The 23860-nt window shown below is 46.6% G+C and overlaps 1 protein-coding gene across 1 annotated transcript in view; it reads left to right on the forward strand.

Moving 5' to 3' along the window:
- The window catches only part of CLDN19 (claudin 19), a 138202-nt gene that overhangs the window by 65678 nt on the left and 48664 nt on the right, over positions 1 to 23860 (forward strand). Inside the window, exon 3 of the mRNA XM_069610461.1 lies at positions 12850 to 12934. Within this exon, the coding sequence (XP_069466562.1) occupies positions 12850 to 12934 (85 nt within the window). The remainder of the gene's footprint in view (positions 1 to 12849; positions 12935 to 23860) is intronic.

Genomic DNA, 23860 nt, shown 5'->3' on the forward strand with positions numbered 1-23860 from the left:
TATGGCTTGCGGACAAGAGAAGTAGTAATAGTAATAAGCGAGCAGTCGAGGAGGCTCTACTCTTTGCATTAAAATAAGGACATCAGACGGTAAAGCAGTTGCTGACTGACTGGGTGGCCTTGAATTGCCAATCCTCGGGGAGGATGGGGCAGTAATGCTGGTAGAGAACATCCCCAGAAAGGCGGTTCCGGCTGCCATAGCATCACTGAGCCCAGATAAAACACGGGGCATGATTGGTTCCCAGCAGACTTTTGCAAAATAATGGAGGAGCCAGTTCTAGACCCGATGTACTCAATGTTTAAAGAGTCGCTCTCGAGGAAGATTCTCCCTGGGGCGGATAAAGAAGCAAGTGTCTGTGGCAGCAACAGACCACTCAGTCGGATTTTCTTTTTATTTAAAAGCGCATGGAACGGGTACTGCCAAAGCTGTTTGGGATGGATCAGCGTGGCTTCATTAAGTCGGTAAAATAGCTCAGCCGGATAAGCGCTCATTGCTGTGCTCTGTGTTTGGGCTTCAGGTCGCACGTTCAAATCCCGGCACGGTCGACTCAGCCTTTCATCCTTCTGAGGTTAATAAAGTGAGTCCCAATTTCGATTCGGTAATAATAATGTATGCAAATATGTTCTATGTAAAGTACTTTGGATAAAAGCGCTATATAAATAACAAATTGTGATTATTAGAAGAGGAGTGTGAGATACATCATGAGAAAACTGCTGTGAGCAAAACTCAGTGATCTGGCCATTCGTAAGTCAGCGTCTATCGTTTTGCTCGATGCGCAGAAGGCCTTCCATAGGACTGAGTGGGGCTACATATCAAAACTTTTAGAAAGGCTTTCTTTTGGCACGAAATTCACGGGTTCGACAAGGCTGCGCTATATGTCATCCATGGCTTCGGTGCCGCCCGATAGCCTTCATAGCAAACCCTTCATGCTAAAGAGGAAGACCATCCAGGGATGGCCTCTCTCCCTCCTGCACTTTGTGCCAGCTGTGGAACCCGTTATACAACAAAATGGTATCACCACATAACATGTTTTTGACAATACATTGTTCATGGTATGTCACTCGTAGTTTGAGAAGTCTAGTAGCTTTAAAGGATTTGCTAAGTGCACCCAAACTTGACACTATTTTGGATGAGCAGGATCAATCAGCACAGATATCGACAAACAGTTGTTTGCTTGTAGAACAGCTTTATTTAATTTGCTGTCAATTTATCTTTAAATTAGATCACTTTCATTTGCTATTTTCAGTGCATAGTTTTTTGGAGAAAGCAGTGTAAAACACGGCACATGATAACAAAATGTTTGAGTACAGATAGACAAAGTTGCAATGTAAAAAAAAACAGCAAGGGCTACCGACCATTGAGGCAAATACAAAGAGGTCAGAAGAAATCTAAAGCATACTGAGCACTTCCACGTACATGAGAACACAATCCCAATTTAGTGTAGTTTGCACTGAAATTGAGTGCAGCACTGTCATGAAATCAGTGCTTAAATGCTAACAACAAAATAGGAATGAAGAAGTGACCAATCCAAGGGTCAAACCTAACAACAAATAGAAGTGAGAGATGACCAAACCAAACCTGTGGAACCCATAGCAGTCCAGATCGGAGCCAGGAGCACCATACAATGTGTGTCCTGCAATCGGGAAACATAAACACTGTGGTTCTACTCTGATGACGTGCTCCTGGCCTTGAACAACTTGCCAACATCACTGAAGGCTCTGCTGAGGGACATCAAAGACGGTGGAAAAGTATGCGTCTACAGGATCAAATGGTCCAAGCCGGAGGTCGTACAGGTTTCCCTGAGGCAACAAAGCCTCATAATGATGGGCAAAGCTTAAGGTGGTGCCCAAGGAAAATCCAATATCTGGGCCTATGGATATAATTGCCTATTTTTGGTACGTGGAGAGTAAATATGTGCAGTCTACTGGAGCAGAAGGTGGCCATGGTCAACTCGATAAAAATTGGTCTGGTTCTAAAGGTGAATTATGCCACTCCCTGTCCGGAGCGCGACAATCATAGAATTGAACAGGCTCATGAGAGAATTCATTTGGGATAAGAAACCAGCAGGATTTGCCCTGGAGAAACTCCAGTTGCCAGTGGCTCACCGTAGAATGAGCCTACCGGATTTCAAGACGTATCACATAGCTCACAGCAGGCTGCACCTATGTAGATGGATTCTACCCAAAGAGGAAAGAAATGACATCTCAGTCTGGCCGCCCAGTCTACTCATGCTCTCCTCAACGCTGTCTGTCGGACTGTGAAGGAGAATTCCTGAGGTCATTCCCGAGGAAGATGTGCAGGAATGTGGATGTGACCATTACTTGTCCAGGGAATCCTGGGTTTGGTAGAACCCAACTGTTAGGAAAGATTTCGTAATTGCAGGTAATTTTCCTTCCATGTGGCAACCCCTAAACTTTTTGCTGTTGTTTTTCACCTTGTTCTTGACTTTGCCAGAGAAGTGCAGCCTTCTGTCGCACTCCCCTGGGCTTTCGCTCCTTTCTTACGGGGATACTGACATGCCCTTAAGACTGTCAGTACCGGGGAACGCTGTTTCCCGTAGTTTCTTTTATCATGTTGCGGCTTTCGTGCAACATGACACAAGAGGGCACTGTAAGCTAAGTTACAGCTCTCTTGGGTCTCTAGCCTTCTACAGGCCCTAGATACTCGTTTAGGATTGTATCTGATCGGTGCAAGTGATTCAGGGACAGGAATGGTGGCAGCGATCGTTTCTTGTGTTTTGAGCTCCTTTTGGCGTTCTAAGCGCGTTTCTCGCGCTTAACCCAAAATGGTGGCCTGGCTCCCAAAATGGCCAGACCAAGAGGCTCCTTTGTCCTGTCCGCTGACTGTCTTGCTCCCTTCACTTTCCCCAGGTCGAGCCGACCCGGGGCCTTCCTTATTTGGGCATGTACTTTCCCGCGAAACACGGATGCTTTCGCGGGTTTCTACATGTCTTGTGTGTGCCTCCAGGATGTGGGCTGGGATGTCTGGTCCCAATACACATCCTGGGTGCCAGAGAGTCTAGGGTGGTGTGAATGCCTGGGACCACCGTGGTCCGTGATTGGTCCACGAATGGTGTGAGTGTTGATGAGCGGATCTCCCATTGGGTCCCCTCCGTTTTGGCGCGAAGGGAACCGTGGATAAGAGGGGGCTGGAAACACCACTACCAGGTCGATCTCCTGAGTTCTCACGAACGAAGGAATACAGGAGCCAAGTATCCTGCAACCAAGAGGCTGGACCGAGGAATCGCTGGTGACCCGCTGAAGGACTTCTCCTCTGCACTACTGTCGCCTTGTGAAACCCTTTTCACCTTTGATCGAACCAGAAGGCCTGTACTGGTACTTCGACCCTTGGAATAGCGGGAACAGCTATTCTCGGCATCTTCACCATCTCCTGCCAGTAAGCCTTCGGAAGTGTCTCTGGGCCATCCAGCTGACTGACCAGCTTACACGGGTGTCTTGCTCTGTAACTGCCGCCAGGTTGTGTAGTTTTTCGAGCCCTTGTCACTCTCACACGCTTCGTACACTTGGCGTTCCCAGGTCTGAAGTGAGTAGTGTACATTTGGCTCAGATACACACAGCCGCTCCGTTGCCCTGCTGTGGTAACAAACTGTGCGGGTTTCTTCGATTGGGACGTCTTTTTACTCAACACGACGACGAGGCGTTCCCTGCTCTTCTGAACCTGCCAGCTACTGAAACGGACGCGGAGAAGCCTGGGTCTGCTTGCATCGGGGACCGGTGAGTAGCATAGCTAGGATCTGGTCGCCCTCCTGCAGGAGCCCATTGCTTTTCCCCGCTGTGTCAAACAGCACCCTTTTTCGTACTCGCGCTCTGCTTCTGCCCACTGTGGAGGCTGCGCTTGAGTCGCGGAACTTGTTCTTCTTCTTTTGTGCACTAAACTGAACTGCCTGATTTCCCTCGAAGAGCTTCTCCTTTTGCCCATTGGCACCAGCGCGTGCAGGTACTTTTGAGCACAAGGCTCCACTCTTCGCAGGGCTCGGACTTCCATCTAGTTAGGTGCCTCTGAAGGTGAACTGGGTCTAAGCATTATTTCGCACTGCCTGTTTTCCCTCCCTTTTAGGTGGACTACACATTTCGTGCATATAACGCTTGAGACTTGTTGTATTTGTATATATATTGTGTTGATATGGTATGTGTTGGTTTACTATCGTTATATTGTGATTATCTCGCTACGGTCATTGTTTTAAAGGCCTTGAAATAAATGTGTATATATTTTTAATATAACAACTGTTTGGAGTAGTTTGTAAGTGATCTTGCTTTGTGTGCTCATTGCGGGCTTTCAGTCACCCTCACCCCTCTTGAGACCTAGTCTTGACCGCCGCGATCGCTACCTTGATTGGTCTGGCTCGTCCAGAGGTTACCCTGTTCCAAGTAATTAGGTTGGCCTTCTGAACTTCTGCGCCACCAGGACAGAGTTCAGAAATCCGTCTTAACAAATTGGTGTACAGCGGTGGGATACGACTGAAGGTATCCAGTGTTGTGCACGAACTAAGGCATTTCAGGTTATTCCAACCAGGACACGTAGTGAAATGTTGAGTATAACTTTAAAAAGGCCATAGTCCTATCTAACAGTATGGAAACAAATACCTTGTTAACTTTAAATGCTTCCAAATCAGAAACATTGAAAAAGATGTGTGCGGAGAGAGGTGTTTCCTCTCAAGGCACGAAATTGGAAATGATCCAAAGAATCGTGGCGTGGCAAGAAGCGCAGCTTGACGCTATAACTTCTGAGGACAGTGCGGAAGGTGGTGGGGCTGCTCTCACTGGTGGAACCGACGGTTCTGCCGCTGCACTGATCCATCACGACCACGAGGACAGGGAGGACGAGATGTCTAATGTTTCCTCTGCCAGTGCTGATGGGGAGGCTATGCTTGAATTCAAGAAGCAAGAGCTGCGGTTTAGGCAGCAGGAGCTTGAATTCAGCATAGCCAAACTAAAAATCGAACAGGCAGAAAAACAAAAAGACAGGGATCGCCAGTTGGAACTGGCTAAGCTTCAGTTTGCAAATGGTTCCAAGGGTCCTGGACATGGGTCTGGGGCCTCCTCTCATCCACGGTTTCCGAAAGATCTGCTCAGTGTGTATGAGGAAAGGAATGACATTATGGACTGGCTGAATGCGTTTGAGTATGCATGCGAAGTTCAACAAGCTGACAATGCTGATAAGATTGCCTGGTTACTCAGCAGACTGCCCCATTCTGGCTGTAGTGCCATTATGGAAATGTCGAAGGCTGAGCGAGCTGATTTCGCAATGTTAAAGCAAACTCTCATTTTAAAGTTTGGGAAGACTCCGGCCCAATATTTGAAACGTTTCAGAGAGTATAAGAAAAAGGAAGGTGGTACTTGGGTATCTTATGTCACTGAATCCTTGAAAAACTTAACTGGCTGGGTCGAAGGTTATAAGGTTTCTACCTTCGAAGGCATGATAAATCTTGTCATGCTGGAACACATTTTTGCATCTTCTTCCCCGGAGCTTAAGCAGCATTTGGCCGATTCAAAGGAGATAGATCCTAAGAAGCTGGCCATTGCAGCAGACTTATGGGTGTCACATCGAGTGTCCCATAAGGACAAAACTCATCCTGGTAAGCAGGAGGAAGGGAAAAAGTCCAAAGATAAGGTGGGTGGAGAATCTGATAAATCTTCTTCTCATAAGGGCCACAAAAAGAAAAATAAGGGTAAGACACCATACTCACAGGGTAGTGGAGGTCCGCCTCCGAAACAGAACTTTGGTTACAATAAGCCTCCCTATGTAAACAGACCCAATGGATCTTGTTTTGCTTGTGGAGCAACTGACCACGTGAAGGGGGATCCCCGGTGTAAGGTTAGACCTTTGGGGGTCCACTCCGCTAATCTGGCCTTCTCCTCCTACGAGGAAGAAGAGATTACAGGAGCATCCTTCTCCTCAGACTCATTTCCCAGCGGGATAGAGGCTGAGGTAGTTTTAGTTTCCCTGGGTTCCTGGGAGCCTAAAGTCGCAGAGGCTTATGCTAGGATTCCGGATAATACCAAGCACTACTTTAAAGACAGTGTGCTGATCAATGGAGTAGATACTCCAGCTCTTAGGGATAGTGGGTGCAGTCGCACTGTAGTGGATTCTACCTTGGTAGACTCAGAGGAAGTTGCCAGAGCTACTCTGATGCCCACTAAGTTGGCTGACGGCCCACTCCGTATGTTCCCAGTAATACCTGTAAATCTTACTTTAAATGGTACAGCAGTCAGGATTCCAGTGAGCATTCAGAGAAACGTCCCGGGAAAGGTCTTGTTAGGTAATGATCTCAGAGCTTTAGGGCTCGTAGGAGACACTGCCGAAAGACCCTACACACGGTCTCAAGCACGGGCAGCATTGGCCAAGTTCAATACGCCGCCCCAGCCGAAGGGGAAACCCAAGGCGAAAGGAGTCGACAAGTCAAGACGAGGGAAAGAGAATATTCCCCCGAGCTCGCCTACCACTGCGGTGGAGGAAGTTGGTCAATCGCCCGGGCCTGACGAGGAGGTGGCGATGCCTGAAGTATTTGACCCCAACGATCATCCTGAACTAAAAGACTTGTTAGTTGAAGGAGGTCCTGATAGGGACGAATTCAGTAAAGGCCAACGTGAGTACCCATCTCTGGAAGGCCTAAGGAGACAGGCCTGCTCCCAGCTTGAGGGTGAACCTCCTGGGACGCATAGGATTTATTGGGAAGGTGGACTCCTGTATAGTGAGCCCACAGAGTCTACAGAAGGAGACCATAGGAGGTTGGTGGTTCCCCTTGCTGTTAGGCCCTTCCTCCTGCAGTTGGCGCATGAAGTTCCCCTTGCTGGTCACCTTGGTATGAAGAGGACCAAGCAAAGGTTATCCATGCACTTCTACTGGCCCAAGATGGGGGTGCAAGTAGAAAGTCACTGCAGGAGTTGTGCCTCCTGCCAGTTGTCTGGTAAGGTTGGCGCGACAATCCAAGCTCCGTTGGTACCGCTCCCAGTTGTGGGGGTACCATTTGAAAGGGTAGGGATCGACATCGTTGGTCCCCTTGACCCGCAAACATCCTCGGGCAATAGGTTTATCCTGGTGCTGGTCGACCATGCAACCAGATATCCTGAGGCCATCCCATTGAAAACTGTAACTGCCAAGTCAGTTGCAAAAGCTTTACTTGGCATATTTACTAGGGTTGGCTTCCCTAAAGAAGTTGTGTCGGATCGTGGCAGCAACTTTATGTCAAAGTATATGCAGGCTATGTGGAAAGAATGTGGGGTCACCTACAAGTTCTCTTCTGCATACCACCCCCAGACCAATGGTCTGGTGGAACGTTTCAACAGAACGTTAAAAAGCATGATTGGGGCTCTGGAGGAACCTCAGAGAAGAAAATGGGATCTTCTTTTACCATGCTTACTGTTTGCCTACCGAGAGGTACCACAGGAGGGTGTTGGCTTCACCCCTTCGAACTTCTGTTCGGTCATCCCGTACGGGGACCCTTAGCCATCGTCAAAGAGGGATGGGAGATGCCCACTCCCCCTGTTACTACCAACGTAGTTGATTATGTGCTAGGGCTCAGAAAACGGAAGGTACTTCTGATGGGCTTGGCTAGTGATAAATTGAAGGCAGGACAAGCGCTGGTGAAACATTGGTACGACCAGAAAGCTTCCCTCATCAACTTTACACCTGGTCAGCAAGTCCTGATCATGAATCCCATAAGGCCTCGAGCTTTACAGGACAAATGGTCAGGCCCTTACACAGTGGTGGAGCCCCTGGGTGAGGTTAACTATTTAGTGGACCTTGGAAGGCCTGGACAGGCTCCAAAAGTGTTTCACGTGAATAGGCTGAAGGCTTTCGTCCCAAGAGTCGAAATCGCAGCACTGCTACTGGCTTCAGATGTTGAGGAAGAGGAGTCTGAACCTCTCCCCGACCTGTTCCAAAGCGGTCCTTCATATAGCTCCTTTGAGGGTGTCCGAGTGGCCCCTCACCTGACTTCTGATCAGCAGGCTGAGGTGAAAAGTTTGCTTAGGCAGTTTTCCCCCCTGTTTTCACAGTCGCCTTGTTTGACACCTTGGTGCAAACATAACATAGACACAGGAGACAGTGTACCTACCAAAAGTAGGGGATACAGGATGTCAGACAAAGTACGGTCTTATATTAAGACCGAGGTCAACAAGATGTTAGACCTTGGGGTGATTGAACCCTCTAGTAGTCCTTGGTCCAACCCTGTGGTTTTGGTTCCAAAGGCAGGCACTTCTGAATTGAGGTTCTGCGTGGATTACAGGGCTCTGAATGCTGTCACCAAGACAGATGCACACCCCTTGCCTCGAACAGATGAGCTGGTGGATACTTTGGGTGCCTCCAAGTACCTCAGCACGTTTGACCTCACTGCTGGCTATTGGCAAATAGCTTTAGCAGAACATGCCAAGGAGAAGACAGCATTTTCTACTCCAGACGGCCTTTACCAATTCCGGGTAATGCCGTTCGGGTTGAAGAATGCACCTGCCACTTTCCAGAGGCTTGTGAATCATGTTTTAAATTTGTTGGACGAATTCTGTCTTGCATATCTGGACGATATAGCATTTTTCAGTGCCACCTGGGAAGACCATGTGAAACACCTCGGGATTGTGCTCCAGGCTCTTCAGAAAGCACACCTGACCATAAAGGCTAGTAAATGCCAGATTGGACAAGGCTCAGTGGTTTACCTTGGACATGAAGTAGGTGGAGGGAGGATACAGCCTCTTCCCAGTAAAGTACAAGCAGTACAAGACTGGCCTACCCCCACTACACAAACCCAAGTGAGAGCCTTCTTAGGACTCACGGGGTATTACCGCAATTTTGTGGCAGACTATGGCACCATAGCTGCCCCTCTGACTGCCCTCACAACTCCGAAGAAACCCAAGAAGGTTACTTGGACCGACGAGTGTGAGAAGGCCTTCAATGGCTTAAAAGACTCCTTGTGCCAGGCCCCTGTCCTCAGGGCCCCTGATTATCAAAGACCTTTTATCGTGCAGACGGACGCCTCTGACACTGGGATAGGAGCTGTACTATCACAAGTAGATGAGAAGGGTAAGGAACACCCTATTGGTTTTATTAGCCGCCAGTTTAAGGACAGAGAGCTCAGATGGTCCACGGTAGAGAAAGAATGTTTCTCTGTTGTGTGGGCCCTAGGGAAGCTGAGGCCCTACCTCTATGGGACCCACTTCACTGTGCAAACTGACCATAAGCCGTTAAAGTGGCTAATGAACATGAAGGGGGAGAATCCAAAGTTGCTTAGGTGGTCCATAAGTCTACAAGGCTTCGACTTCACTATTGAGCATAGGCCAGGTGTCCAACATAGCAATGCTGATGGGTTGTCCAGAATGTTTAACCGACCTGAACAAGAGACTCATCCAGGGGTGGATTAGTTCCCCCTGTCCATAGTCTGGGAGGGGCGAGTGTTAGGAAAGATTTCGTAATTGTAGGTAATTTTCCTTCCATGTGGCAACCCCTAAACTATTTGCTGTTGTTTTTCACCTTGTTCTTGACTTTGCCAGAGAAGTGCAGCCTTCTGCCGCACTCCTCTTGGCTTTCGCTCCTTTCTTACAGGGATACTGACATGCCCTTAAGACTGTCAGTACCGGGGAACGCTGTTTCCCGTAGTTTCTTTTATCATGTTGCGGCTTTCGTGCAACATGACACAAGAGGGCACTGTAAGCTAAGTTACAGCTCTCTTGGGTCTCTAGCCTTCTACAGGCCCTAGATACTCGTTTAGGATTGTATCTGATCGGTGCAAGTGATTCAGGGACAGGAATGGTGGCAGCGATTGTTTCTTGTGTTTTGAGCTCCTTTTGGCATTCTAAGCGCGTTTCTCGCGCTTAACCCAAAATGGTGGCCTGGCTCCCAAAATGGCCAGACCACGAGGCTCCTTTGTCCTGTCCGCTGACCGTCTTGCTCCCTTCACCTTCCCCAGGTCGAGCCGACCCGGGGCCTTCCTTATTTGGGCATGTTCTTTCCCGCGAAACACGGATGCTTTCGCGGGCTTCTACATGTCTTGTGTGTGCCTCCAGGATGTGGGCTGGGATGTCTGGTCCCAATACACATCCTAGGTGCCAGAGAGTCTAGGGTGGTGTGAATGCCTGGGACCACCGTGGTCCGTGATTGGTCCACGAATGGTGTGAGTGTTGATGAGCGGATCTCCCATTGGGTCCCCTCCATTTTGGCGTGAAGGGAACCGTGGATAAGAGGGGGCTGGAAACACCACTACCAGGTCGATCTCCTGAGTTCTCACGAACGCAGGAATACAGGAGCCAAGTATCCTGCAACCAAGAGGCTGGACCGAGGAATCGCTTGTGACCCGCTGAAGGACTTCTCCTCTGCACTGCTGTCGCCTTGTGAAACCCTTTTCACCTTTGATCGAACCAGAAGGCCTGTACTGGTACTACGACCCTTGGAATCGCGGGAACAGCTATTCTCGGCATCTTCACCATCTCCTGCCAGTAAGCCTTCGGAAGTGTCTCTGGGCCATCCAGCTGACTGACCAGCTTACACGGGAGTCTTGCTCTGTAACCGCCGCCAGGTTGTGTAGTATTTCGAGCCCTTGTCACTCTCACACGCTTCGTACACTTGGCGTTCCCAGGTCTGAAGTGAGTAGTGTACATTTGGCTCAGATACACACAGCCGCTCCGTTGCCCTGCTGTGGTAACAAACTGTGCGGGTTTCTTCGATTGGGACGTCTTTTTACTCAACACGACGACGAGGCGTTCCCTGCACTTCTGAACCTGCCAGCTACTGAAACGGACGCGGAGAAGCCTGGGTCTGCTTGCATCGGGGACCGGTGAGTAGCATAGCGAGGATCTGGTCGCCCTCCTGCAGGAGCCCATTGCTTTTCCCCGCTGTGTCAAACAGCACCCTTTTTCGTACTCGCGCTCTGCTTCTGCCCACTGTGGAGGCTGCGTTTGAGTCGCGGAACTTGTTCTTCTTCTTTTGTGCACTAAACTGAACTGCCTGATTTCCCTCGAAGAGCTTCTCCTTTTTCCCGTTGGCACCAGCGCGTGCAGGTACTTTTGAGCACAAGGCATCACTCTTCGCAGGGCTTGGACTTCCATCTAGTTAGGTGCCTCTGAAGGTGAACTGGGTCTAAGCATTATTTCGCACTGCCTGTTTTCCCTCCCTTTTAGGTGGACTACACATTTCGTGCATATAACGCTTGAGACTTGTTGTATTTGTATATATATTGTGTTGATTTGGTATGTGTTGGTTTACTATCGTTATATTGTGATTTTCTCGCTACGGTCATTGTTTTAAAGGCCTTGAAATAAATGTGTATATATTTTTAATATAACAACTGTTTGGAGTAGTTTGTAAGTGATCTTGCTTTGTGTGCTCATTGCGGGCTTTCAGTCACCCTCACCCCTCTTGAGACCTAGTCTTGACCGCCGCGATCGCTACCTTGATTGGTCTGGCTCGTCCAGAGGTTACCCTGTTCCAAGTAATCAGGTTGGCCTTCTGAACTTCTGCGCCACCAGGACAGAGTTCAGAAATCCGTCTTAACACCAACTATTCTTATCCATGGACAGCCTCTGATCTGGAACTTATATATGGGGCAGACAATATCTAGATTCCATCTGGACTGGGAGCAAATGGCTGACATCTGACGAGCTGTCCAAGGCAAAGGTAAGGTGCCATATACAGCAAGTTGAGAAAACTGCTGAGAGCAATTTCTGGGCTAGATGGTTTAGACCCAGCAAGCAGTGCAACAAGCGAATGATGGGCCTCCGTCACACCTGCCATATTACGTCTCGTTGGAATACTCATTACTGTCAAGAGAAGATTCAGATGAGTGATTGGTTGGGGCCAGGTCAGGTGACTTGGGCCGGAATGTGACTAGGGAGGAAACGTATTCCGAAAATAAAATGCTGAATGCACTTTTACTGCGCATTCGCTGTTACAAAAATAACAAATTACAAAATAATAAACAAGGGGAGTAGGGGTTACGGGGGTGTCGCCCACCTCCTTTGAACGATATAATGGAATCGGGGATGTCCCCGGTTTTCACTATATGCAGTACGGGGGAGAATAAAGTTTGACTAAAACAAATAAAAAGGGACGCAGCGTCGGAAGTTCTGACGCACATTAGGGAAATAGAACTCACGATGCATGAAGACCGGCGAAGCAAGGTGCCGATGAAGGTAATTGAAAGCAACAGGAAGTATAAATCAGTAGGCGGTTTGGGGGGGTACCTAGAATTCAGGAAACTGTGATCTGTGTCATCACTGCGTGCCGCTATTTTCGGTTTCAGTATTTTCATAGGCGAAATAGCGGGGCATGCAGTGATCACATAGCTCCAGGAGGAGTGGAGGTCTTGTTGTGTGAACATCATCATGATAGCTTTGGGTCTCAGAGGTATAGCCTGTCAGACTAAACATGTGCATCATGCATACTGGACAATGCATACAATGTTCAGAAAAGGTCCATCTGACACACAGACCTGCTGGGGGAGTGGGCACCCCAGGGGAACGTTAGTCCACATGTCCTGGAGGTGTGTGAAGGTTAGGTCATTCTGGAGAAAGGCATGGTCATGTTTTGAAGAGGTTCTCCACTTACACATCCCAAATATACTTTGTTGTAGAATTTCAAGTTCATACAAAATTATACATTAATTGAACTAGTTCCCCTTTAACTAAAAAACTAAAAACAGGTTTATTTATGATCATCGAGAGTTGATGATGTCAGGTGGGTTGATGCTGAAAGAAAATGTAATCAAACATTGCCCAGTCTGTGTTCTTCTGGAAAGTTAAGTGATGTTGTTTCTCATGCTATGCTCGTAAAGGTTCATGACCACTTAACAATGCATGTAAACGTTTCTAAGTTTGTGATTCGTTTTAATTTTACATCTGTTTCCAGGTCTTTGCACATTAATATCAGTTTCATGGTACGCATCACAAGTCACCAGCGAGTTCTTCAATCCGAACACACCTGTTAATGCCAGGTAATTGATTTGGAGATTTTATTTTTTCACAAACTAACGGAACATATTGTTTCCTGAACACACGCTAGTTTTTTTTCCTTGTTATATTGTTTTTCCCTTGTACCTTCAAATTGATCTTTTGTGTGTCACCTTTTTACAATAAACCTCTCTCCTGTCACAACGCCCTTGTCCTTCTTAAAAAGTAAAGCTCTGATTAGTTTCCCATCACTTGCCCCATCAATGAAAGATATTTCTCTCGTTTATTTCTAAATCACTCGATTTGTATGATATTTCAAACACGGTGCATACAGCTGAGGGTAGACATTAACATTATGTGTATGTGTTCACGAAGGGAGGCGTGGTTTTGTGTCACTGATTCCTGGTTTCCTATTGCAAAAAGACAGCGCTGGCATTTCTAGTTGCTAAGGTGCAGCTTTGCGAACATATAAAGCAGCAAATAACCATGTTGCTAAGGTGCAGATTAAAGCAACAAATGACCATTTAAGAAGGAACAAATTGCAAAGGGTTTCACTGCGAGATCAGTCAGCTTCCTATTTATTAAACGGTGTCCGGACATTTCATCAACAACAATTGGTCGACAGGACATTTGGTCGACGTAATTTCGTGGAAAACCAAATGGTCGATTTTTTTAAAAAATTTATATATTTATTTTTAAGGTTATAGTTTCGGGAAAAAAAGGGTTTTTTAGAAAAAAAGGGGGGAGGGGGGACTCCCCCCCCCCAAAAAAAGGGTAAAAATAAAGATACAAAAAATTCGACCATTTGGTTTTCGACGAAATTGGTTCGACCATTTGTCCAGTCGACCAATTTTTTTCGATGAAATGTCTGGTAACCATTTAAACAGCTACATGAGGCAGGCATGGAAATTGTGACTTTGCGGGTTTTGGGAGCAGAGTGGAGTATGTCTACAGCACACACACGTTTAGCACGTATCTGTCTTTGATAGGCTCCTGAGCCCCTGCTCTGACTTGCCAGCCACAGCTGGAGACTGAGCGACCTACTAGGAAGCGAGGGAACTTCTGCGGTCGTTGGCACTTAAAATATGTGAATTTATGGGGAGTGGTTTCAAACACACAGAAACAGATTATAAGAAATACACACCAATGTCCACCTTTGGTTGTCTATAAATAAATTGGTATATCCTCAGCCGGCAAGATGAACATCCGGCTTTGTAGTTTATGTGATGAAATGAGGCAAGACGGTTCTCATAGTCTAAAATGCTGCAAACCGTAAAAGCACACCCTCGGCATGAACTATGACCTTTAAATGAAAATGCCGCCTGCTAAGTAATAAGTGATGCAGTGTTAGCTGGAGGGTTTGGCGTGAGGACACTGCATTCTAATCGAGTAATGGGAAGAATTCAGGCAATCTACCATTATGCAAGAATTGCGCCTTGTCCTTTGAACTCTGCCTCTGGGCATTACCCAGGAAAGTTTGACTGACTCCTTATCCTATGAATGTTGAGGGCTGGTGCACCTCCTTGAAGAATTCACCAACAACAGAACCTAATTTGAAGACTAGCGCGGATCTATGTGATGTTACTAAAGTTATTTTTACAGAATCAACTTTTTACGGAAAAAAAATAAATATCGAAAATAAATGTTTTCAAAATTGGTGGCGGGGGTGTCCCCCAAGCCCCTTATTTCCCTACATTTCACTGCATCCTAACATACTAGTCAATGTTAACAAGTGTCACACCTGGAGGGAATTGGGGACGCTGGCCTGCGCCGCATCTGCACAGAATTGTAAATGTTAGCATATGCCACACCTAGTTGGAACTTGAATATTAGCATGTGCCACACTTAGACGTAATTCCTAACTTGGGCCTGCTTCGCATCTAGACAGAATTGTGAATGTTAGCATATGCCACACTTAGATCGAACTTGAATGTTAGCATGTGCCACACTTAGATGGAATTTGAATGTTAGCATATGCCACACTTAGATGGAACTTGAATGTTAGCATGTGCCACACTTAGATGGAACCTGAATGTTAGCAGGTGCCACACTTAGAATTGAGGACATTAGCCTGCGCCATATCTAGACAGAAGTGTGAATGTTAGCATGTGCCACACTTAGATGGAACTTGAATGTTAGCATGTGCCACACTTAGATGGAATTTGAATGTTAGCATGTGCCACACTTAGATGGAATTTGAATGTTAGCATATGCCACACTTAGATGGAACTTGTATGTTAGCATGTGGCACACTTAGATGGACCTTGAATATTAGCATGTGCCACACTTAGACGTAATTCCTAACTTGGGCCTGCTTCGCATCTAGACAGAATTGTGAATGTTAGCATATGCCACACTTAGATGGAACTTGAATGTTAGCATGTGCCACACTTAGATGGAACCTGAATGTTAGCAGGTGCCACACTTAGAATTGAGGACATTAGCCTGCGCCATATCTAGACAGAAGTGTGAATGTTAGCATGTGCCACACTTAGATGGAACTTGAATGTTAGCATGTGCCACACTTAGATGGAATTTGAATGTTAGCATGTGCCACACTTAGATGGAATTTGAATGTTAGCATATGCCACACTTAGATGGAACTTGTATGTTAGCATGTGGCACACTTAGATGGAACTTGAATGTTAGCATGTGCCCCACTTAGAATTGAGAACATTAGCCTGCGCCATACCTAAACAGAGTTGTGATTGTTGGCATGTGCCACACTTGGAATTGTGAACATTAGCCTGCGCCGCATCTAGACAGAACTATGAATGTTAGCATGTGCCACACTTAGACGTAATTCCTAACTTTGGCCTGCGTCACATCTAGACAGAATTGTGAATTTTAGCATATGCCACACTTAGATGGAACCTGAATGTTAGCAGGTGCCACACTTAGAATTGAGGACATTAGCCTGCGCCATATCTAGACAGAAATGTGAATGTTGGCATGTGCCACACTTAGACGGAACTTGAATGTTAGCATGTGCCACACTTAGATGGAATTTGAATGTTAGCATGTGCCACACTTAGATGGAATTTGAATGTTAGCATATGCCACACTTAGATGGAACTTGTATGTTAGCATGTGGCACACTTAGATGGAACTTGAATGTTAGCATGTGCCCCACTTAGAATTGAGAACATTAGCCTGCGCCATACCTAGACAGAGTTGTGATTGTTGGCATGTGCCACACTTGGAATTGTGAACATTAGCCTGCGCCGCATCTAGACAGAACTGTGAATGTTAGCATGTGCCACACTTAGACGTAATTCCTAACTTTGGCCTGCGTCACATCTAGACAGAATTGTGAATTTTAGCATATGCCACACTTAGATGGAACCTGAATGTTAGCAGGTGCCACACTTAGAATTGAGGACATTAGCCTGCACCATATCTAGACAGAAGTGTGAATGTTGGCATGTGCCACACTTAGACGGAACTTGAATGTTAGCATGTGCCACACTTAGAATTGAGAACATTAGCCTGCGCCGTATCTAGACAGAATTGTGAATGTTAGCATGTGCCACACTTAGATGTAATTTGAATGTTAGCATGTGCCACACTTAGATGGAACTTGAATGTTAGCATGTGCCACACTTCGAATTGAGAACATCAGCCTGCGCCGTATTTAGACAGGATTGTGAATGCTAGCGTGTGCCACACTTAGACGGACTTCCTAACTTCACCCTGCGCCGCATCTAGATAATATTGTGAAGGTTAGAGAGTGCCACACCTAGATGGAACTATGAAGATTATCAAGCACAACACTTAGAAGGAAATGAGAATGTTAGCACTTTGATAGATTTGTGAACATTGGTCTGTGCGGTATCTGGATAATATTGCGAAGATTGGTGAGTGCCACACTCAGACTGAATGGAGTAGGTCAGTGGGTGCTACACTTAGACAGAACTGTGAATGCTTGCATGTTAAACGTCACATAACCCACTAACCAATATAAACTCAAACGCTCTGCACACCTAAAAAAATCTCACACAACCATCTCTTGCACAACAAGCTGCACGCACTTCACCACACTGCAACAACACATAAGTCGCACCAACAGCACACACGGACTGACACCGATCCAATACTCGCACCAAAACTCAGCACCCGGTGTCTACCGAGTTGAAGCTGCCAACAGTACACCACTCCTTTCACTATCCTACTCCCTCTTCACCTTACTAACCCATCCCACCTTCTCATTTACAGATCCTCCAGAGCGCCCGGGGACCAATTCCATTGGTGACGGTGCGCTATATAAGTACCGTTAACATAACATAACATAACATGGAAGCAAGGCGACACGGAGCAACACAGGTTCGAGCCCCGGGTCTGCGCACTTAAAACAGCTGGGTATTAAGTGCGTTATAAATAACCTATCATATCATATCCCACCCCGAACCCCCCACCTGTTTTAACACATAATCCCTACCCCATACATATTTTATTTTGGGGGATTTTTTTGGTAAAAGTTCATTCAGTATTTTTTTTGTAGGTAACAGCACTGGATACTGACTAGCGCTGGCCCGTGGGCAGCAGCCAATTACTGAAAAACAATGTTGCCAAATCTGTGCACTCGATGTGGTGTCTGTATGTGGCCACAAGAGACTAGAAATAAAACAACAGGTGCCAGATTACAGAAACTTTGTGCCAATGCAAGGGCAAAGTTAGCACTAGGGCAAAGTTTGTCCTATTTTATAAAACACTGGCACACCCTAGAAAACTACTGCACCATGACAAGGGTAGCTTGGCATATTAAAAGCACCATGGCAAAAATTGTCCTAGTGCAAAAAAGATGCATTTCTACTGCATTTTTGCACCAGGGCAAAGTTTGCCTTAGTGCTAATACGGAATGGTATTAGCACTAGGGCAAACTTTGCCCTGATGCAAAAATGCATCAAACATGTTTCTTTTTTGCACTAGGGCAGTTTTTGCCCTCATGCTCTTAATATGTCAAACTGCACTTGTCATGGTGCAATAGTTTTCTCATGTGTCCTAGTGTATTTAAAAATAGGGCAAACTTTGCCCTAGTGCTAATACCGTGCAACTTTGCACTTGCACCGGTGCAAAGTTTCTGTAATCCGGCCCCCGGCTCTTCGCATCATTGGCTCAGGGTCGGGGGCTGGTCGTGTCCTAAAGAATAGCTGGAGTTGGTGCTCGCTGAGAAGGTTCCAACAGAAGGAGTCCGAATCCGAAGCCTCACCTCCCAACTTCCCTGCTTCCTGTAGTGGTATTGCCCTGCTCATAGATGGATGGTTGCTTAGTCTGTGGAGGAGGGTTGCACCAACAAAGAGGAGGTAGTGCACCTGAGGCTCCTTGCAGAGGGTGGAGCTATGGAGGGGATGCCGAAACGTCGAGGACTGACAACAAAAACACACTGAAGAGAAGCTCCATTCAGTAACACTAATTTGATTTCAGACTTCAGTCGAGGTATCTGTGTTCTGGGGACACTGCAAGACATGAATATCTTCCTCTAATTGCCTATATTAAGCCACAACTGGAACCGCCCATGCAATACAGTGTTCTGTCACCCGTCTAATGGTTCAACAGAAGAGAGGGTCATATTAGGCACAAAACTCATTCCACACTACAGTGTACTCCCAGTATTGTTCCCTTTCAGTGTATGTTCTGAAATGCTTTAAAAGGCTCACATAAAACAGATTAAGCTATTTCCATGAAAAAACAGAGCCGGTGGGCCCACATGTACATTTCTCGCTATAGCAACCTCCTGTTCAACCGTAAAGAAAAAAGAAGAAAAAAACAGTGTATTGGTATTGAATATAGGAGGCTTCTAAAAAAGCTCGCAGGTTTCAGTCAATTATCAGATTTTTGGCTTTCATCTGGGCAGGAATAAACTTGAGATCTAAGGTTTTGTTATGGATGTCACTCATTCCAAGTGCTCCAAGTCCCCAAATAAATTGTTACTAGTGTTTTCTGACAAGGTCACTTGACAACCTCCTTTGCAACAGATGCTACATTCACAAGGAGGTCTTGAACGAACCAGGAATCTACTTTGGATCTCGACATGAGCGGTAAAAAGAACACAGCCTCCTGATTCAATCCTGAGAAACCATACAGCTTTAAATAATCAAGGATCGAAATCAAGTGCAAGACTAGACACACACACACACACAACTGGATGTTTTGCCCACGTTGTCGCCAGCTATTTTTTTCATTTTTTTCAAATTCCCTTCCTGAAATGTAACATAACGCAAAGTACTGCAATGGGCAAAAACAAGGTAGATTACCTCTTCAACAGGATTGATGATCACAAATTATCGGTATCACTACATATTATCTCCACCAAAAATATCGCTGTATATATGGTCATTTGGAACGGTTCATAGGCGATATTTTTGGGGCAGATACTTTTTTGGGGTTTTGGGAGCAGGGGTTGCGGGGGTGTCCCCCGCTCCTTTAAAAATAATGCAGGGGTTGCAGTGGTGTCCCCCGCAGGTTCCATGCCTTAATATCGACGCAAAAATATTGCGATATTTTTGTATGGTGATATTTTTGCGGGGATATTAACACATGGAATCAAATTATCTGGCCTAAAAGAATCAAGCTCCACATTCGATTGGAAATTGTGACATTATTCTTCGTTTTTGCTATTAGGTGGTGACTTTGTGCCACCTAAAAGCTGAAACTATTGGATTGGAGCACATATATGAGGGACACACAGCCTATATATTATTATTTACCCGCCCAATGATCACTCGTGGCTATGTTAATGCCTATGGCCATTTCAACTCACTACATGCCGCTCCCCACCCAAAATAGATGCTTCTGCGATCTCTTTGAGCTAGCTTCCTCACACAGCATGTAACACTTTGTGCTAGGGGTTGCCAGTCTTTTTTCTGAGCAGTCTCCTGAGAGATAAAGGCTTAATTGTGACTGCTCTTGTTGCAATGAAACACCCTCAGCCACTTGATGTATAATTGTGTGTCCTAGCGTCTGCTGCTTGTCCTGTTAAAAATAAGCTTTGCCAAAGTCAAGTGTTGTGGCTTGCGTATAGGTATTACATAGGCATTTGCCAGGCACTGACATCATATTACCAGGGACTCTCACCAATTACCAGCTGTTGCCATCTTATGGCCAAGTGGTATGATGATGGCAGTACCTGGCAAAAGCCCATACTATACCTACACAAAAGCCCAAACTGTTTGCTTTGCCAATGCTAATTTTAAAGCAGACATTTTCGAAAAAAATGCTTTACAATAGATAGAATTGTATTTAAATTTTATTTATTCAATATTTATAAGGCGCACTATGCAGCAAGGAGTTTTTCCAGGCTACACGAGGCAGAAAAGGGTGGGGAACAGGTGATATAAAACAACAATAAACAGGTCTACTAGGCTTTGGGACATTCGGCTCATGCAAGTGCAGGGGAGGGGGAAAAAGAGGGGTGGAGTAGGAGTGGCAGGGGATAGGTGCGAGGGCAGGAGAGGCAGGGGGGGCAAGGTGCTAGGCAAGTGCTCAGGGGAGCCAGGGGTGCAAGTAAGTGCAGAGGGATGAAGGGGGAGGCCCATCTTCTAAGTGTGAGGCAGGAGGGCCGACCAGGCTCAAGAGGGGAGCCCATTCCACCAGGTTATTCAGAAGAAGGGCACATGAGGGCAGTGCTGGTTGTGGGGGTGCTGGTGAAGGCTGGTTAGGGAGGGCCTGCTGCTCTGTGTGGCTCATAAGTGAACCAGGCCTCCAGTCGCAGCAAAAGGTGCGGCAATTAGCAGGGGTGGGGGGTGGAGGTAAAGAAGAGAAAGATCTTGAGAAGTTTCTGTGACTTAAGGAGGTCCGGCTCAAGTCTGAGAGGGGCAAGGAGGCCATTCCAGAGGGAGGCTCCTGCCGAAGAGAGAGATCTACTCGCCCGCTCTCTGCTTGGAGAAATGTCTGGTTTGCAGAGATTTGGAGCTAGAGCACCGAAAAGCTCTAGCAAGGAGGTATTTAAGGAGAGAGAGTTGAATGTAACCTAGTCCCACGCCCCAGAAGGCCTGTGGATGATACAGAGGGTCTTGAAATTGATCCTTGCTGTCACTGGGCACCAAGGGAGAGATTTAAGGCCTGGAGAGATGCAGTCCCTGGGCTTGAGGCCAAACATAAGTGTTGCAGTCCTGTTTTGGATTAGTTGAAGGGGGCAAAGAGTAAAAAGAGACAGATTGAGGAAGAGGCTGTTGCAGTAGTCCAGCTTAGAGAGAACTAGAGCTCTTGAAACATTGCGTTTCTGGGGGGAGGTGAGGAAAACGAGAATGCCTCTGAAGAGGAGAAGCTGAAAGTTGGCCTTCTTGGCAAGGTCTGTGATGTGAGGGGAGAAGGAGAGAGAGGAGTACAAAATGACACTGAGGTTTTTTGCCTCACAAGACGGTGAGGGGAGGGGGCCCAAGGAGAACATCCAGAGGGAGGGAGAAATGCAGGGAGCAGGGCTCCCAATGAGAAGGATCTCAGTCTTACTGGTGTTAAGACAGAGATCATTAGCAGTGCACCATGCCTGAATAGCAGTCAGACAGTCTGGAATGAGAGAGGAGGTAGAGGAGGGAAGCTTGGAGGAGAGCTGGGTTTCATCAGCATAACACTGGAAATGAGGAGAGAATGAGGAAATCAGGTGGGCCAAACGGGAATGTTAAAGAGCCAGGGCAATAGGATAGAACCTTGAGGGATGCCACAGGTAGAGAGTAAGATGGAGGAGAGGGAAGGGCCTACTTGCACCTGGGAAGGATGATTAGAAAGGAAGGAGGTCAACCAATCTAGTGCAAGGTTTGTGATCCCAAGGGTGTCACAGAGCCGCTTTATGAGGGTGGCATGATTGACTGTGTCAAAGGCTGAGGAGAGATCAAAGAGGAGAACAGAAGGAGAGAAGGAATCAAGGTTTGAGAGCATGTCTTCACGGGTGTTCAGGAGAGCAGTTTCCATGCTTATGGAAGCTCTGGAGCCAGACCGGTGGTCGTGGAGACAGACAACAGATTCAGTGTGACGGGTCCGTTGGGAGATGACCAACTTTTGCCCAGGAAGGGGGTAGTGGAGATAGGGTGATAGCTAGCTGGGCAGGAGGGGTCAGCAAAAGGCTTTTTTAGGAGAGGGTGCACAAGGGTGTTATTAAGGGATAGTGTGAAGGAGCCATTGGCAAGGGAGTAAGGAGTTAGGACAGGAATACCTGGGTTCTGTTTGTGAAGTGGGAGGCCAATGCAGTACAGAGGGCCTGGGATGGAAGAGGAGAGGTGAGACTGCGGCAGGATTGGCGAGTTCATATGCAGATTTTTAACATTTCAGTCATATTGTTGGTGGCCCCTGAGATGTGAGCTTGGATATGGGCCGTCTTCTTTGAGCAAATGGAAAAATGGTGTTGCCTTTGGAGCAGGTGACAGGACAGTTTATCATTGGATGCGTTTGGTGAGTTTGAGGTATGCCACTTCCGTTCAGCAACTCTGCACTTGTGTTTCAGAGAGGCTAGGTCAGAATTGTACCAACTATTGCACTTGGAGGCAGGCTTCATATGGATCCTCATGACAGGGCAAGGGTGTCAAGGGTGTTGGTGATGGAGAGGTGAAGGTTAGCAATGACCTTGTAAGTAGGAGAGTCAGTGGCAGGGGTAGGGGGGTGAAAGTGGCAGCAAAAGCAGCAACTGACACTCGCAATCATCGGTCGAATGAGGGAGAAGGAGACTGGCAGTGTGGGCATGGGCTTGGCCAAGGAGTCCAAGAGCTCCAGATGAGAGGAGCTGAGGGAATGGTCAGACCAGGAGAGGGGTAATGGTAATGGCAATTTTTATTTGTAAAGTGCCTTTACACAAGGCAAGTGTTTCAAGGCGCTCAAGGAGGGAGAGAACAGGGGAAAAAGCAACAGTCATTCAGAGCCCTTGAATTTCTTAGTGGTACACATCTTCACAGGCAGAGTGGGGGGATACATTCTCCAAACCCATAAGTGTTAACTATGGCGTACCCCAGGGAGCCTGTTTTTCCTCCCTCCTCTTCAATCTCTACCTCCACTGTCTTTGCACTCTCCTTAACAACTTGGGTGTACTATTTACCAACTTTGCTGATGACACTCGGCTCATCATAGAGCTGAGTGGAAGCTACACCATAGTCAGCGCTAAAATAGCCACCATTTACAGCATAATTGAGGCATGGATGAAATCAAACTGGCTCTGCCTAAACAGCAGTAAAACAGAGCTCATGATCTTTGGCTCCACCCAGACAAGAGCAAAATTGAACTCCAACTACACCCAATTCAACATAAAGAACTCCAATATCCCGACCATAAGCAAAGTGAAAACCCTAGGAATTTATTTGGAATCCTCCCTTGGAGCCAACGCCCAAGAAGCATACCTAAAAAAAAAATTGCAGATATTACAATAAACTACTCAGACACATAAGACCCCTCTTAAATGAAAAAAATAGTACAACCAACGCTAGAGCCGTCATCCTCTCTAGACTTGACTATGGCAACGCCCTCTTACTGGGAAACAAGCAAGGCTGTATCGACCAGTGCCAAGTCATTCAGAATGACGCAGTAAGAGCTATAAAAAGGAAACCTCGACATAATCACATCACAGAAGACCGTAAAGCCTTACACTGGCTGATGGTAGAGGTCCGCATTACATTCAAGGCGGCGTCAATCGTCCATCACTGCCTATACGGATCTGCTCCCACGTACCTAAAGGAACAAATATCCTTGTACGAACCAGGTCGAACACTGAGATCTAAAAACCAAGGTCTAGTTAAGATCACTCAGACAAAAAAGCGAATGGATTGGGGCGTTCCTTTCCCACCAAAGCATCTCTAAAATGGAATAGCCTTCCCACTGAGCTCAGATTAGAAACTAACTTTTAGATCTTCAAAAATAAACTGAAAACACTGCTCTTTAAATAATGTCACTTAACAATTTGACCTAGGCTTCATGTTCCTGTCCTGTTATTCTTTGTCCTTGTCTCTATGTTCGCGCCCTGATGCCTGCTGGCTTTTGGCGCGTGATAAAAA

The sequence above is a fragment of the Ambystoma mexicanum genome, chromosome 8, assembly GCF_040938575.1.
Source record: "Ambystoma mexicanum isolate Mex_15411 chromosome 8, UKY_AmexF1_1, whole genome shotgun sequence".
NCBI classification, from domain to species: domain Eukaryota; kingdom Metazoa; phylum Chordata; class Amphibia; order Caudata; family Ambystomatidae; genus Ambystoma; species Ambystoma mexicanum.